This window comes from Lynx rufus, unplaced genomic scaffold (genome assembly GCF_022079265.1).
Source record: "Lynx rufus isolate CCGP_SWC_20201006 ecotype Redwood Valley unplaced genomic scaffold, mLynRuf1.p SCAF_3, whole genome shotgun sequence".
In the NCBI taxonomy this organism is placed as follows: domain Eukaryota; kingdom Metazoa; phylum Chordata; class Mammalia; order Carnivora; family Felidae; genus Lynx; species Lynx rufus.
Window position 1 is genome coordinate 101,376,288 of NW_025814845.1, and position 18,316 is coordinate 101,394,603.

The window sequence follows — 18,316 nt, forward strand, 5'->3', positions numbered from 1 at the left end:
TTCTAAATCTCAGATGCTGCTGGTTATGTGAGGATTGAAAACTACTGTATTAAAGTTTAATTGGTAAGTAGTAGAGCCAGAATTATGAACTATGAAATAATGAAAAATGAAAAAAAAAAAAAAAAAGAAAGAAAAGCCTGTAGTATGTATTATCAAAGATAAGACAGAAAAGAACAGGGGCACCTGGGTGGCTCAGTCAGTTGAGCATAAGACTTCGGCTCAGGTCACAATTCGCAGTTCATGAGTTCCAGCCCTGCATCGAGCTCGCTGCTGTCAGCGCAGAGCTTGTTTCAGATCCTCTGTCTCCACTGCTCCACCGCTCATGCTCTCTCCCTTTCTCTCTCTCTCTCTCTCTCTCTCTCTCTCTCTTCAGAGATAAAATAAACATTAAAAAAATTGTTAAAAAAAAAAAAACAGGCATACAAGGCAAGGAAGAAGAGAGGTGCACTGAATAGCCAAACCAGATGCAGTACTGATGGAGCTCAGAAGTGGGCCAGCCCCAGCCTGAGAGGTTTTTGGTTTTGTTTTGTTCAAAAAGGAGAGGAGAAAAAAGGATAGAACAGCCCTGCGGTCTCATCTCAGATGGTTGGATTGATAAGAAATACCTTCCTATACTTTGGTATTTTGTGCCCTAAAAAATTGGGGTGTTGGCCTGAGGGAAAAAGAGAAATGATCAGTCGGTTTGGGGAGGGAGGCAGGGAAACACCGGTGTTCAGTTTAGTGACTGTAGAAAAATGCAAACCCTACAGGTGTGAGCAGGGAGGCAGTATGCACAGTGCTGCTCCGCAGTGGGTCCCATCTGTCCCATGGTGCCCATTCAAGTCACATTACATCCTCTATCCTTGATGCTTCCTTTGGCACCAAGTAATGTTTAATTATGAGAGATGTGGAAAACTGTGAGTCAACAAGAAAAGTTTTGCTTACATTTAACATATCATCCATTGTATGTAGTGTATGTCAGATTTCTATTTTAAGTTTTTAAAAGTGATTTGTATGTAACAAGTAAAAAAAAAAACAACTATCCAGAAAATTCATATTCTCAGCAATGTATTTTTGTATCACCTGGTATCTTATATATTGTCTGTGTTCTTCTGCATCTGGTAGGTGTCTGTAGATAGATCACTTTACATTTTGATGAACTGATTTTTTTTTAATTTGGAAAAATATATGTCCCTTGAATATCTTATAGTCCAATGGGGGCATTAGAACATGTAAATAAATATTGTAGTGTAATATGTGCAACAGACATGTGAACAGTGTTTAGAAGTAATATAGAGAAGAAAATATTCCTTTGTGTATGCAGAAGTGATTTGAAGGAAGAATTAGAACTTTCCTGGAGTACATGACATAGAGGTGAGTAGGGCTGTTCAGAGAGATCAGCATGTACAGAGGTGTGAGGAGATGTGCTATTTTCAGAGACCTACAAGAATTCAGTAGTGGTAGAGAGTAAAAGGCAAGGAAGGGCCAAATAATGGAAGATGATACTGGAGAAATAAGCAGGGGACAGATGATTTCTCCCCATCACCACCACCCTTCACCCTTCATCCCTGTTTAGAGCCTGTGGGTTTCTTGATATTTAAATACCCTAAAAATCAATGTATACATGTAAGTCCCCAACTCCCACTACTTATACCCTATGGAGAACTTTTAAAAGATTGGATATTCAAAAGATTAATTGCATTGTTTTCAGTTATCCTCTGTGGCTTATCGAAAAGCAGATTCACTTTTCATAAGAGGAAGAATTAGGATTAGTTCTGGATAAATTCTGTTTATCCTGCCTTGTAAAAGGGCATTTTTAAATAGAAGTGGATAAAAAACATCATTCTAGTAAAAGATCTTAAGAGTGTGTGTGTGTTTGTTGTTGTTGTTGTTGTTGTTCTGTTTTCTTTTTTGTATTCACCACCAAATACTGCTATTTACTGTGGTACATTCTTCCTACACACCTGCTGTCAAATGCATCAAGTCTTTTCTTGCACAGCGCTACGGGTTTTTACAAAACTGAGCATGCCCAACATTAGACAGAGAGCCTACAGACTGATTGATTTATTTGTTTTAATACAAACACACTCTCAGATGTTGTCATACACAAATCCTTTTTAAAAGAATTATTTTTCAAAGAACAAAGAACATTGTAATCCTAGTACCTAATCTTGTGCCTGGCACATATTAGACACTCAGCATATGTTTGTGGAATTGAACTACTCTGTGAAGTCTCAAACTGAACCCGAAAAAAACTCCCTCAACTCTAGGAGTAACTGAATATCTTAAGTAGCTGTGATATGAATTGAAATGTTGTTTAAAAAGCATTTCCAGCAGTTGAAAAATGAAGTCGTGGCTTATTATAAGATCCAGATTTAATTTGGCAAGTATTGTTCTCTTTGCAGAATACAAATGCAAATACAAATCTATCTAAAATAAATTCTGCTTTGTCTTTATCTTCCTTTGCAAAATGGAGAGGCATTGTCAAAAGGGGGAAATGTCTAATAATAAGTTGAAAACTTTGGGCCATTCTACTTCAAAGATAATCTCTTAAATTGTCCTTTACAGGTTCACTGCCTCTGTTATTATTCATGTTCTAATTTAAGACCTCAAGATTGTATTAGCTTCCTAACTGGAAGTTACACTTCATTCTGATGCCACCTTCCCACTGCTGCCAGAATTGTTTGCTTTCTTAAACAGAAAACTGAGCCTATCCTTCACTTGATTAAAAACCTTCCACAGTTTCCAAAGAGCTATAAGATCAAGACCAAAGTCCTTGACATTACCCACTATATGTATATAATCATACTCCTGGAGTTGTTTTTTGTTTGTTTTTATTTCATCTACCTTCATCTCCCCCTGTTCTCAATAATCCTCTGCTAGTGCTTCTTAAACTTTTTCATGACATGTCACACCTGGAATAATGACCAGATAAAGTCACTGTCTGCCTGCCTAGAGCCTCTGGCTTCTCTGGGCTCCTAGCCCACCTGAGAGCTGAAGGAAGCAATATCCTAAACACAACTATCATATATTCTGTGTGCAGCAGTTCGGAAGGTCTGTCTCATTTTGTCACCTTAGTAAATCTTTTGCCCTCACAGGAATGGTTTTTCCATTGCTGCACCTTTAGTTATTTGTGCATAGCATTCACTCTGCCTTTTCCTACCTTCTCAGCCTGGTAAATTTCCCCTACTTGTCATTTCAGGCCCAGCTTACTTACATCAGGGAAATGTTTTTAGATTTTTTTTTTTTAAGGAAATTTGAAGTGCTTCCTTTCCAAAGTCTTATCTTAAATCAACTAATTTTAACTCTCAAAAATTCTCATTTTCCATTTTCTGAGCCAGATGTAATCATTTAGACAATTACCTACTGCACCAATAATGATTGTATGTTTTTAAGAATGTAAATAAAAAGTCTCACTTCTTTGGCTTTTGTAAACCATTTCTTTCCCCCATAGATTATATTCCCCCATGGTATCAAATATACTGATCTCAAAGTGGTTACTTATTTCAAGTATGATGTGCATAGTGTAAAAAATATCATTACTACTTCTCAGTTAAACTATAGAATTAAAAGATGCCAAGTTGTTTCTTATAAAAAGATTTACTAAACTAAAAACTGTAAAAGAAGAATTCTAAGGGCACCTGGGTAGCTCAGTCAGTTGAACGTCCAACTCTTGATTTCATCTCAGGGTATGATCTCATTGTTTCTGAGATCGAGCACTGTATAGGGCACTATGCTCACAGTGCAGGGCCTGCTTAAGATTCTTTCTTTCTCTCCCTCTCCTTCTCCCTCTCCCTCTCCTTTTCCCTCTCTCCCTTCCTCTCAAAATACATACATACATACATACATACATGCATACATACATACATACATACATACATAACTTAAGAAATGAAAAAGTAAGGACCAAGTTGTATGCTTCTTTGTATTGTTAATAGTGCTTTGTAGGGGCGCCTGGGTGGCTCAGTTGGTTAAGCGGCCGACTTCGGCTCAGGTCATGATCTCACGCTCCGTGGGTTCGAGCCCCGTGTCGGGCTCTGTGCTGACAGCTCAGAGCCTGGAGCCTGTTTCAGATTCTGTGTCTCCGTCTCTCTGACCCTCCGCCACTCATGCTCTGTCTCTCTCTGTCTCAAAGATAAATAAACGTTAAAAAATTAAAAAAAAAAAGTGCTTTGTACAAAAAAGTTTCTCAATGTTTTTTAGTTACTTTTAAAATATCATGTGGAGAGTTAATATTTTTTCATTCAAATTTTATATAAAATTCATTTCTTTTTCCTGATATCTGTTCAGCAGATCGTTCCCCCAACTTAAGTACAATTTATATTTTTTCTCATTGTCTCAAAGTTTAGTTACCAAATAATATAATGAAGAGTGTTTCTTACAAGGGCTTGCATGAGTTTTATAAAATATTGCTTATTTCATTGGTTTCTAAAGCTATTCTTTAGAAATAGATTTTTTCAGTCTAATTAAACATTTAGATCACTAAATTACATAACAGATATTAAGAAACTGTATTCCTGAAACACTGAGATTTGAAGCCTTAAAAGATAGCAGCTAAAGTGAAATAAACCAGACAGAAAGACAAATACTGTATGTTGTCACGTACAGTGAAATCTTAAACATACCCACATATACACACACACACACACACACACACACACACACACACACAGTTTCACAGAAACCAAGAAGAGAATGGTTGTTGCAAGAGGCTATGGGGAAATGGGGACACTTTGGTCAAAAGGTACACTTTTGGTTATAAGATGAATAAGTTCTGAGGATTAAATGTTCAGCATTAGTAAGTATAGTTAATAAGGGGTTATGTGCTTGAAATTTGCTGAAAGTAGATCTTTAAGTGTTCTTACTACATACAAACATGAGTTAATTATGTGAAGTGATGGATATGTTAATTACTTTGAGCTTGCTAATTGTTTCATAATTATATGTATAGCAGACCTTGTTGTACACTTAAATATATACAATTATATTTGTTAGTTATTCCTCAATAAAGTTGGGAATAAATAAAGTTTTTAAAGATAGCAGCTGAAGTCAAAAATAAAGACATTTCCAGGGGGTGCCTGGGTGGCTCAGTCGGTTAAGCGTCTGACTTCGGCTCAGGTCATGATCTCATGGTCCATGAGTTTGAGCCCCACGTCGGGCTCTGTGCTGACAGCTCAGAGCCTGGAGCCTGTTTCAGATTCTGTGTCTCCCTCTCTCTCTGACCCTCCCCCATTCATGCTCTGTCTCTCTCTGTCTCAAAAATAAATAAACATTAAAAAAATTTTTTTTTAATGAAATAAAAACATTTCCAGAAGTCAAATATGTCCATCTCTAGGCTGAGTAATGTGGGTCAACAACATGGAAAGATTTAATAAATACAGGCATGTTCTAGGGCCGCCTCTCTTTTAGTGATTCCTTTATCAGGCTTCTATTGAAGAGAGCAAAAGAGGCTTCTCCTTTGTCTATTATGAAAGGGCAATGAATTGAGAATTTCAGAGGCTGTGGTAAAAGCAGGGAGAAGAAGAAACAAGTAGAATTTCTAAATAGCAATCCTTTTTAAACATTGAGATTTAGAAATATAGATCAAGAATCTATGTTTTAAGCCTAGTTTTCTAACATTATTCTAATCTTGTAGTTTTATAACATTTATTCTTTCATTCATTTAAAGAACATTAATGTCTACCATGTGCCAAGATCCAAAGATAACTAGCATTTCCTGTGTTTAAGGAGCTTGGTCAAGTACTAGGGGTAATTATACAGACACAGTAATGATAACAATAGCATCTAAATGGAAGTATCCATGCCATGTGCCAGACTGTACTGAGCACTTTATTTAGGTCATATTCTTCAATTCATACAGCCATCCTCTAAATAGAGACTAGAACTGTTAAGGATTTTAAAGTACCAAGAGGTTTAAATGATCTGTCCAAACACAGCTAATAAACGGGGAGTTAGAATTTTAACCTGGTTAGGCCAGATTCTTTTGTCCTAACTTTTTACATGTATGTCAAATTACAAGTTATGTGTGTGTGTGTGTGTGTGTGTGTGTGTGTGTGTGTGTATACACACACACATACATACATACCTGGAAGAGTCATAGAAGGTTATAGAAAAAAGAATGACTTTTAAGCTGAGACTTGAACAAGAAGTGGAATTTGTCTGATAGACAAAGAGATAAAATATTCTGAGTATAGAAAGAAATATTGTGAGGACAAGGGAGGCAGAAGGCAGCATGGTGATTTTGGCTAACTGTGAGTGCTTAGGTGAGCATAAAGTAGCTGCGGATAAGGTAGGACAGTTACAACAAAATTATAGAGGTCTGAGATCCTATGCTTTAATTGTACTTTTTCCCTTAAGGTGCCATTAAATGATTAGAAAATAAGTTGCAGTATTTTCAGTATAAGAATGATCCCTATAGCAATGATGTAGATCAAGAAAGGGAGAAAAAGGACAGAATAAGTCTGCATGAAGACAACTAGCAAAGCAGTTATGATATTCTAGACAAGAGATTGTGTTGCCTTGACTACTTTGAGTGCCTTGTATATGCCATTGCTGAGTTTACAGTGTTGAATAAAAGAATATGATACCTGCCATTATATACAGCCTACAGTCTGTTGGGAAGGATAAACAGTAAGAAAACACATAAATATATAATAAAGAAGATGGAGTAGAAATGATCATTTCAAGAGAGAATTAAGAAGTAGCATTAGCCATGCCTATTACTCTGTCAAATTTAGAGGGAGGGCAAGAAATGCCTAAAATAAGTTCAGGGTGTCTTTTAAATATATTTGAACTCTTACCAAGGATCCACACTCTCCCCAGTTTCTGGAACTATTTTCTCCGTGAATCATGATACATGGATACATTTTTATTAGAGTAAAATGTAAAGGCTTAGTGCTGCTTTTCTTTCCTAGAGGAGGCACTCCCTATAGTCACATACACACCCTTGTTGATCATTTGAAATGAATAGGAGCCCCGGGACCTGATTTTTCACAGTGTCTATTTTAATATCTTGGTCTGAACAAGTATTTGTATGCTAACTAAATTAGATTTGAGCAGTGCTAGAATATGAAAGTACACATGTCAAGTTTCAGAATTTATAAAAAAGAAAAGACAGCCTTATAACTGTGGTAATAGTGTTGGGTCAGTACGAACCCTTAATATGAAATGCCAGAAATGCTTTAAGTCCTTTTTGTAAAGGTCAGAAGAAGGAAAGATAATTGTATTAGTTTAATTAATTAGTGTAATCACTAAAATAGTAATAACACATTTTCAGTAATGACCATGTAATGTAAGTTGTGGGCGTTTCCTTGGGAAAGATGCTATAATGGAGTCGTAGAATTGGGGCTGGAAGGCCCATATAAAAGTTCATCTAATAATTCATAATCTTGGGTGCACGAGCAGATTTCAGGTGAACTTTATGGAATTATTTATAAAATTGTATGGGGGTGTTTTTTCATCTGTGTATTTTGAGGAGAATTCTTGTCAGATACACATAGCCCTCTCTGATGAAAGAACCACCTTCGTTTTCACACATGAAGAAACTGGGGCTGAGGTGTAGAAACTTGCCAAGGTCTTGAATAAGTTCTCTTGAAAAGGCAGTATGCCCTATGACATTTTTAAATAGAGTTTCATGTAGCAGCCACAGTATCTATGACCTTGAGGCTAGAAGGGCTCAGAGTAGTATTAGGAAGCCTTGGCTTGTTTTTTCATTGAGAGTTGTTATATGGTGGTTTTAAAATAACAGAAAATGCCATCATTCAGAACACACTCTTCCACCCTAATATCCCAGAACAGTATTTTTAAAGAAATTCTAGGAAGGGTGTTAACTCATTCAGGGTTCTACAGGAAGGAAAGCTCTTTCCTACCGTTTTTTAAGCTAACTTTCACTGACAAGATCAGACCAGAAAAAGACTAGCTGGCTGTTGGCCCAGGCAACGTTACAATCATTGAAGTGTATTCAACCTGCACTGCCCAGGGACAGCTACAACTTGGCAGGGAGAAAGGAGGTGGGGGGGGGAAGGCGGGGGAACAGATGCATGCTGAGTGTTGTTCCAGTGACTTAGGTGACGTGTATGCTCTATATCCTTTGCTGTGTTGTTCTTTCAACTATTAGAAAGGAAATTTTAAAATAGCCTGGAATATGAGTTTTCCCATAAGGGTGAAAAGGATAACTTCAACTTTAAAAAAAGTAACCAAGCTATTCACAGCTGTTTCCCCAGCACCTAAAACAGGGCCCGGCCCACAGTAGATGTATAATGTTTTTTTGACACAAGAATTATTTAATTTTTTTTGTTACCTATATCATATTTCAGTATAAGAATATTTTTCATTTGTCTATCAATACTGTGTATCATTTTGTACTGGCAGGATAGTAAAGTGAAAAAGGATTGATTCAACATTGGCTCACTTTCTGCCATTTATTGTATGATCTTGGGCCTCATTTTCTTTTTCTTAATAGGGCTATGACAAAATCTACTTCATAGGATTTGGAGAAATACTAAGTGAAATACAGTATGTGAAAATGCTTTATAGATTCTTCAGGGCTGCATAAACATTAAGTTTGGAGTTTTAGCTCATACATTGAGGTTTATGATCCATGTCAAGTTAATTTTTGAATATGGTGCCAGGTAAGGATCAATGTTGATTTTTAAAATATGAGTATCTAGTTGTTGGAGCATTATTAGTTTTAATGCTTTCCTTTCCTAGTTGAATGCCTTAAAGATAGAAACCATTATGGAATCCCTTATTTTATTCCATTGATCTATATTTCTTTCCTCTGGACCTTGTCACACTGTCTTGTTTTTTTTAGCATTGTAAGTAGTATAAGTCCTTGAGCTTTTTTCTTTTTTAACTTGGCTTTCACCATTCTCAGTCATTTGCATTTCCATATAAATATTATAATATTTGTCAGGTTGTTTTTTAAGCCCTTGTGAAATTTTGATTGGAATTGTGTTGAGTCTATAGATAAATTGGAAAAGAATGAATATCTTAATAATATTGAGCCTTCTAATTCATGAAAATGGTGTATCTATATAGGCCTTTAATTTTTCTTACTATAGTGATATCATTTTTCAGTGAAGTGTTTTTTTGTTAATTTTATTTCTGTCTTTTATTTTTTGTGTTTTTTATGTATTGTCATAAAGTGGATTTTTAAAACTTCATATTCTATTAGCTTATTGCTTAATATATAAAAATACAAATTTTATAATAAACTTGTATTCTGTAATCTTGCTAGTAGTTTTATTCCTTAGTATTTCTACATAAACAATCATGTCATCTGCAAATGAAGATAGTTTGCCTTTGCCCATTCCAAGTTCTATATTTCCTTTTTCCCCCTCCAGTTTTTGTCTTTTGCCTTTTGTCTTTGTAATAAAGACTAGTACCTCTGTTATATTTATCAGTACAAGTGGTGACTTTTTACCTTTTCTTGATCTTAGGTAGAAAGCACTCAAGATTTCAACATTAATTGTATTAGCTGCAGGTTTTTCTAGATACTACCTACCATACTGAAGTCCTCCTCTATTACTAATTTGCTGAAGGTTTTTCAACATGAGCAGATCTTGAATTTTGTCAAAACTTTTTTGTATGTATTAAAATGATCATGTGAATTTTCTCCTGTATTCTGTTTTTGTGGTGAATTATACCAACTGGATTTTGAGTGTTAAACTAAACTTGCATTCCTGAAATAACTCTTGGTTAAGATGATTTATCCATTTTTCATATTGTGAGATTCTATTTGATAATATTTTTTAAGGATTTTTGAGTCTGTCTTCACGAGGCTCATTAATCTGTAATTTTCATTTTTTGTGATATCTTTGTTAGGTTTGGAGTTAGTGTTATGTTGACCTTCTAAAACAACTTGAGAAATGTTCGTTATTCTGAAGTGGTTGTGCAATCTTGTTTCTTCTTTGGCAGAATTCAGAAGTGAAACCATCTAGACTAGAATGTTTTTGGTGTGAAAGTTAGTCATAATAAATTCAATTTTTAATTAATTCAGTTCCATTAAAAAAATAAATATAGGGCCATTATGATTTTTATTTCATTTTTTGTCCATTTTGATAACTAGATTTTTTAAGGAACTTATTTTTTATCAAAGTTGTTTATTTATTGTCCTAAAGCTATTGATAATATTCTCTTATTATTCTTTTTGCTATCTGTAGGATATGTAGTGATAACCTGTCTTCCATTTCTGATGTTGGTGATTTGTTCTCTCTTTTATCCTTGTTCAATCTAGTTAGAATTTAATAAGATTTTTAAAACCTTTACAGAGAACCACGCTTGACTTTCAATTTCCTCTATTGTTTGTTTCCTATTTCATTGATTTCTACTCTCATCTTTATTATTTCCAGCCTTATACTTACTCTTGAACCTTAGGTCATTTATTTTAGACTTCTTTCCTACCATCAGCATTTAAAGTTATAAATGTGTCTCTAAGCACTACTTTATCTTGATGTTATATTTGCATTATCATTCGACTTGAAACATTTTCTAATTTCCTCATAATTTCTTCTTTGACCTATGGTTTACTTAGAAGGGTGTTGTTTAATTTTTCATGTGTTTGAGGTTTTCCTCTCTTGTTATTCCTTTCTAATTTACTCTTCTTAGAGAACTACTTTGTATGATTTCAGTCATTTTGAATTTGTTGATTTTTGTTTTATGGCTCATCACATGAGCTATCTTGGTGAATATATCAAGTGTACTTAAAAAATATGTATTCTGCTGTTGTTGGGTAAAGTAGCCCATAAATAAATATCAGGTTGCAATGATTGATAGCCTTGTTCAGATTCTCTGTATCTTTACTGATTTGTTTTTTAGTTCTATAATTGCTAACAGAAGAGTGTTAAAATCTCATATTGTGATTGTGGAGTTACCTTTTTTATCTCTTTAATCCTATCAATTTTTGCTTTATATTATTTTGAGGCTCCATTATTAGGAACATACATGTCCAGAACTATAAAAGTTCTGAGACTTTACCCTGTTTAAAAGCTAACAAATCAGCCTTCCACAATTTCATGGTAGCTTGGCAAAAGATATGAGATTCTTGGGTTAGAGATAGAGGTCAGTTCCTTACTCACAGAATATCATGGTGTGTGTGTGTGTATGCATGTGCTGGTTCTCTAAGAACTAATTTCCACAGAGCCAACCACATGAGGTTTTAATGTTTGTATTTTCCATAGTGTTTTATGTATGATCACAACTACATTTTCAGGGGTTTTATTTTATTTTATTTTATTTTTTTAATTAAAAGATGTTTATGTTTGACTTCCTGTCTTCCTTAGTTTCTACATTTACTTCTATCACACATTTTTTCTGGATATTTCATTCAAAAGTACACATGTAGAAATATGCTGTGTTTCACTATTTATAAGTGAGTGTCTCTTAAATCTTCAAGAAATCCCATTTCTGATATGTCAGCCAAAAGAGTGAATTTTTTTTAGAGGTGGAAGGCATGTACAGTTTTGTGGTGTTTCATTTCCAATGCTCTTCATTTCTTCCTGAAGATTCAATTTTCCATCTTATGTCATTTCCATTAAACCTGAAGAACATCGTTTAGTGTTTTCTGTAGTGCAGTTCTGATGGAACCAAATTTTCTTAAATTTATTTTGTTTGAAAATGACTTAATTTTTCCTTCGTTCTTAAAGAATATTTTCAGGGCACCTGGGTGACTCAGTCATTTGAGCGGCAGGCAGACTCTTGATTTGGTTCAGGTCATGATCCCAGGGTCGTGGGATCAAGGCCCAAATTGGTCTCTGGGCTGAGTGTGGAGTCTGCTTAAGTTTACCTCTCTCTCTCATAAAGGCCCTATCCCCCACTTGCATTCTCTCTCTCTGAAAAAAAAAAAAAAAGAAAAAGAAGATTTTCACTAGGACTAGAATTCTAGGATGACATTTTTATTCTTTCAGCACTTTATTTTTTTTTAATTTTTTTTAGTGTTTATTTAGTTTTGAGAGAGAGAGAGCATGAGCAGAGGGGCAGAGTGAGAGAGAGACACAGAAACTGAAGCAGGCTTCAGGCTCCGAGCTATCAGCACAGAGCCCGACACAAGGGCTTGAACTCACAAACTGTGAGATCATGACCTGAGCCGAAGTCTGACATTTAACTGACTAAGCTACCCAGGTGCCCCTCATTCAGCACTATAAAGATATTGTTCTGCTGGTTTCTGCCCTTCATTGTTTTGATTGAGAGTCACTGGTGATTCAAATTATTGTTCTCCATATTCAGTCTGGCAGCTTTCAAGATTTTGTCTTTTGTTTCCATCAGTTTGCTATGATACGTGTAGGTGTGGCTTTCTTTGTATTTATTTTATTTGAGATTCACTGAGCTTCTTGATTGTGTAAATTTGTTTGTTTACCAATTGGAGGAAATTTGGCTCTTTTTTCTTCAGATATTTTTTCTGCCCCATCTTCTCTTTCCTTTCCTTCTGGTATTATAGTAACACATATTAGACCTTTTGATATTGTCCCATGAGTGGTCTTTTAATGTAAATCTTACCAATTCACCTTCTACTTAAAACTTTCCAATGACTTCTCATTAAAAGTAGAATACAATCCATACTCTTTACTATGTCTTTTAAGGTCTTATGATCTGCCTATGACTGTCTTTCTGACCTCATTTCCTACCTCTTTTTTCCTTATTCACTCTATCACATTGATTTTGTTTTTCTTTCCCTGGAACATACCAGTCATTCTTGCCTTTGCACTTGATGTTCCATTTACCTTGCATGCCCTTCCCCTAGATATTTCAAAGGCTGACTCCTTTGGATATCAACATAAGTTACCTCCTCAGAGAGGCTTTCTCTCACTATCCCAACTAAAAGCTGCCCCAACTCCTTAACACACACACACACCCACACACATTTTAGACCTGTATCTGTTTTATTTTTTTTTTGTTTGTTTATTTTTTATTTTTGGGACAGAGAGAGACAGAGCATGAACGGGCGAGGGGCAGAGAGAGAGGGAGACACAGAATCGGAAACAGGCTCCAGGCTCCGAGCCATCAGCCCAGAGCTTGACGCGGGGCTCGAACTCACGGACCGCGAGATCGTGACCTGGCTGAAGTCGGACGCTTAACCGACTGCGCCACCCAGGCGCCCCTCTGTTTTAGTAACTTTATTGGGATAGAATAAATATAAAATTCACCCACTTAAAGTACACTGTTCAGTGGCTCTTAGTATATCCACAAATACATGCAGCCATCACCACAATCAATTTTAGACATATCTATCTTATTCATGCTATTTTCTAGTACCAAGAACAATGTCTAGTGTATAGTGCATGCTCGGTAAGGTTTTCTGAATACATGAATTCATTAGCTCTAAGATAATTTAGGCCTTAGCCTCCAATAAAATATGAGGGAAGTTCATTTGACTACTTTCAGCTCTAGAAGTATTCTTTTATTAGAGCTGTGCTATTTTAAGGGCTCTCTAAAACAACTTAACCCTTATTTTAAGAGATATTGCAGGAAATTCCAAAAAAAAGTCTTTTGATACAATGAATGCAAGTCATATTACACACTTCCCTAAAAGAGAATAGCCATCTTTTATTGACCTGACAGTTGCTGAGGAGCAGAAAGCCTCTCAGAAGTATTGCTCTGCTACTTTCAAAAGTACTCTGAACATGATTTATTTGTTTGAATCTTTAAAATAGATTATAGCATCTCTAGTACTTGTTTCATGTACTAATTATGAGTAATAGTGGGTTATTCATGAGATTCTAGATATCCACCTTTCATGTGGAATGTCAGTTCTGAGCTTGGTTTTTCTGCATTGTCTCATCCTCTTTACAGGCTTTGATGCGGCCTGGAAGAATTGATAGAATCATCTATGTGCCGTTACCAGATGCAGCAACAAGAAGGGAAATATTTAACCTGCAGTTTCATTCTATGCCAGTCGGTAATGACATTGATCTGGCTGAACTCATCCTCCAAACTGATACATATTCAGGAGCAGAGGTAAGACAGTTCTTCTCAAAATACCTTGGTGGCAGGAAAACAGTGGGTTGGGGTCATTAGCAAAAAGACTGCTTGATGCCAAAAATAGCCATATGTTAAGAAATCTTAAAACAGGAAATGCACTACGTGACAGGTAATCACTAAATTAAATTTCATTTTACCTGGCCTGTATTATATCTCAGTTGTTTTTACCTGGCTTCTGTTGCTTCTCAAAATGTAGTCTTCAGAGAATTAACATGATACAGTGGAGAGAACACTGGGCGAGAAGTTTCTTCTTTCTGGTTTCTTGATACATCAGCTTCCAATCATTCACACACTTCTCTGGATTTTGATTTCTTAATCTATCAAATGGAAATGATACACAGCTTTACATATTTTCTTATAGAGAGCATAAAAATGAAATTAGGATATCATGCAAGTTTTAGGAAGTAAAAGATTTGGCAGAAATTGTATTATTACCATCTTTTAACATCTTGGACAATTATGTCATTCTACTTGTATATTAACAAAGATTCTCTCATAAAAACTGTAAAAGGGACAATCTACCCTTAGTTGTGAAAGTATACTCTCAATAGGAACAGCAAGACCTCTGTGAAAATATGAAAATTTTAAGTATGGCAGATAAACACTTTTTTTTTCACCTTAGCAACTTTTTAGTTAGGCCATTTTTATTTACAAAATAAAATTCTACTAAGATAATTGTGCATCTTTTCTGCATACATTTCTTAAGGAAAGGACAGACTATAGTCCTCAAAATAGAAATATCTTCTGAATACCACTGATAAGGATTTGTACTGGGAAATTAATGTTTTTTTAGTAAGAAATGGTAGATTCTTTTTATTCTGAGTTATTCAATAGACTGAGACTCTACATTCTATCTGCTTACTATTGTTTGTAATCTTTCTTCTGTATATACCAAAGAGATTCATACATAACAGATCATTAGTGGTACTCAGAGAGTATTGTAGATAAATTTACATGCAAAATTGGACTGAGTCTATCATGCAGTCATAGCTAATTACAACAACCAAAATAAACCCAAAATCTCCTCACTGTTTTGTCTCAACTATGAACTATGTATATTTCATTTTCCCCCTGTAGAGAGGGGAAATTTTCACTAGAGGTTAAAAAAAACAAAATCCATGTAGAAAGTACTTTGAGAGGCAGTTGAAGTACATTCCTACCTGAAAAAATAATCCTTATGAGCATCTTTTGGGCACGACTGTCCATTAAGTTAAAATGAACATCTAGTTGCTGTTAACTGACTGCTCAGGTATTTCTAGAATTCAGTTTTTGATGTGAGACCAAGGGTAGCATCGTATATATATATATATATGTCACTTTACAGGAAACAGCAAAGGGAAGAAACCATAAATCTTTCACTTGAGCTGAGGGAAGTGGAAGAGCAGTTAGCAAGGTATAAATGTGCCTTTCTCACTTTGAAGTAATTCATGGTAGTAACATAGAGATGAAAAACAAAAATCAAAGCCAATGAGGTTCATCTGGCTAAAAGGAAAAAACTCAGGAATTATTGTACCAGCTTGCTAGTTCTTATGTAGTGCATGCCTTATTGAATCTATAATATAAGCACATTCATTTCTCATTAATTTTTTTTCTCATTAATTTTTATATCAGATCTTCTAATAATAGTCACAGGAAAAGTCGCAGAAAATTCTGTGCCTCGTTGAATGACATTTTTGGTCCCATAATGTTGAGGTGGGAGATGTATATCCCACTATGGTTCTAATTGTAATCCATATATTATTACAACTTCATAGGAATTTTGTTCAGAGGTGTATCTTAGTAGTTCTGGAATTTTCAGTTTGAGCAAGACAGATTTATTTCATATTGTTTGTTTTGGCTTTGTTTTTTGGTTTTTGGTTCTGTTTTGTTTTTGTTTTTGTTTTTGTTTTTTTGGTCTGATTTTTTTAGGCAGTTCACACAGGTGCTGTGTGAAGGTATTGTTTGAAGAGAACAATTACGTTCTTAAAAGTCTTAAAATTAATAAATAGGAAATTTAAGACTGATAACATTTAGCTTCAAATAAAATATAAGTTACCATCTTTCCCCCCACCTCTTTCCATCAGAATGAAAATGATGCTGCAATATTGAAAGCTAAAATTCATTTTGATTTTTGATTTTTTAGCAGTAAGACCAATTCAAGCTGGAAACTCAGTCACCTGACTCCTACAGACCCAGTGCTTTACCACTGATATAACTAATTTATTTCTTCTTCAGGCCAAGGCCATAGCCTTCAGCACAGAATCTAATACATAGTACGTATTTATCAAACATTTAATGAACAGAAGAAGAAAAGAGATTTTAAAGATTGTATTTAGGAAAAATAAACTTCCCTTTGTTATTTACCATAAGGAGAGCCCTCTAACTTTGTAGCAATACACACTGCTACAGGCACAGCTACTTTTTCAGATTTAGAGTGTGTCTCATTGGCCATCTTGGTATCAAATGAAAATGGTGATAAATTGTCTTCATAAGAGGATAGTATCATCAATATTATATAATTGGTATATTATGTGTATTATATATTAATTTTAAACTGTATATTATTAGCTATATATACAAGAATTTGGCCAGGTGAGCCAGAGATGAGGAATTTGCTCACACCATTGTCTATCTTTTAGAAACATAAGATGTTTAACTGTGGTGAGTGTTTTGTTGTTGTTGTTGTTGTTGTTGTTTTAATTAAAAAGCTGTTGTTGAGAAGGGTGCCTGTCTGCCTCAGTCAGTAGAGCATGTGACTCATGATCTCGGTCTTGTGAGTTCAAGCCCCACCTTGGGCATCGAGCTTACTTTAAAGAAATAAATAAATGACAACCCATAAAAGTCTATCGAGGGTGATTGTAGATGATATGGGTACTTTTAACGACTGGGATGGAAGGAAGTTACTTTTTTAAAATGTTTTCTTTTCACCTGGTGCTTTATTTTGCCCTGTTGTGTTGTTTCTTAAAAGCTTACACAGGCACAGTGTTTCAAATGGCTTCTCATACCCTTCTGAGTTACTCCATTTTCCCTCCCTGGAGAGGGTATACAGAGAACTGAAACATTTCTTTAATTCTCAGAAGAGTCCCCACAGTAAGTTTGTTGCCAGCTGGAAGGAGAATAGGGTCACTAGGGAACAGCCTTTACAGAGAGGCTGAAGCAGGTAGCATCCTTCAGCCATCCTGCGCCTTCTACTCCCTGGTGGCCAAAACCTCATTGTCTTTGGCTTCTTGGCTGTAGCTTCCAGTTAATGGAAAAACATGTTGCCATTTAAAAGCAGATGGGAATTCAGTTCAGGAGGAAATAATAAGTCTTTTTTGGTTATAGCTATTGTTTTCTTCTGCTTTGATTTTTGTTTTTTAAGTTATTTGTAGTAGATTCCACTTCATTTTTTCATTTGTCTTTTATCCAATTAGTTACTTTAGGAAAACTTTTATCTTACCCAACCAACAGGAAATCAACAATCAAAAATATATGCACATGAAAGGCATAACTGGGCCCACTACCCATGTGCCATGTGCCTGGGAACGGAGGTGACGAGTAAGATATGTAATTTCCTCTCTGTGTAGGAATTTGCTGACATAGGCCGACAACTAGTATCTGTAAAATTTGAGTTGAATGTTTACTTGCTTTTGGATGTTAATTTCCTTTTAGTGCTTATCTCATAAAGTGAAATTGATAATATGTCTAAGAGCCAGGTATCAGTTATACATTTTATAAATAATATAGGCAATTCTAACATTTATTTTATATATTAAGATTTGAGGATTCAACTTCCAAGAGAGGCAGTAAAGGGAAAACAAAAAAGAATTTTAGTGTTGCATTGGAGTAGACTTTTAATACAATAGTAGTCTTTTTCTTTCAGGATAGCTACAGACAAGTTATTCAACCTCTTAGAACCTTAGTTTTCTCATTTTTAAAATATCTAGGTGACTGAAGTTGGGTTTTTTAAAATTTTTTAAATACTTTTATTTATTTTTGAGAGAGAGAGGCAGACAGAGAACAAACAGGGGAGGGGCAGAGAGAGGGAGACACAAAATCTGAAGCAGGCTCCAGGCTCTGAGCTGTCAGCACAGAGTCCGACGTGGGGCTCAAACCATGAACTGCGAGATCATGACCTGAGCTGAAGTCCAATACCTAACCGACTGAGCCACCCCGGCACCCTGTTTTCTTTTCTTTTTTTTTTTTTTAATGTTTATTTATTTTTGAGAGAGAGAGAGAGAGAGAGAGAGAGAGAAAGAAACAGAGTATGAGCAGGGGAGGGGCAGAGAGAAATGGAGACACAGAATCTGAAGCAGTCTCCAGACTGAGCTGTCAGCACAGAGCCTGACGTGGAGCTCGGACTCATGAGCTGTGAGATCATGACCTGAGCTGAAGTCAGACA

The 18,316-nt window shown here is 35.4% G+C and overlaps 1 protein-coding gene across 1 annotated transcript in view; it reads left to right on the forward strand.

Annotated features, from left to right (window-relative positions):
* The window catches only part of SPATA5 (spermatogenesis associated 5), a 363,095-nt gene that overhangs the window by 275,458 nt on the left and 69,321 nt on the right, over nt 1-18,316 (forward strand). Inside the window, exon 15 of the mRNA XM_047091209.1 lies at nt 13,768-13,932. Within this exon, the coding sequence (XP_046947165.1) occupies nt 13,768-13,932 (165 nt within the window). The remainder of the gene's footprint in view (nt 1-13,767; nt 13,933-18,316) is intronic.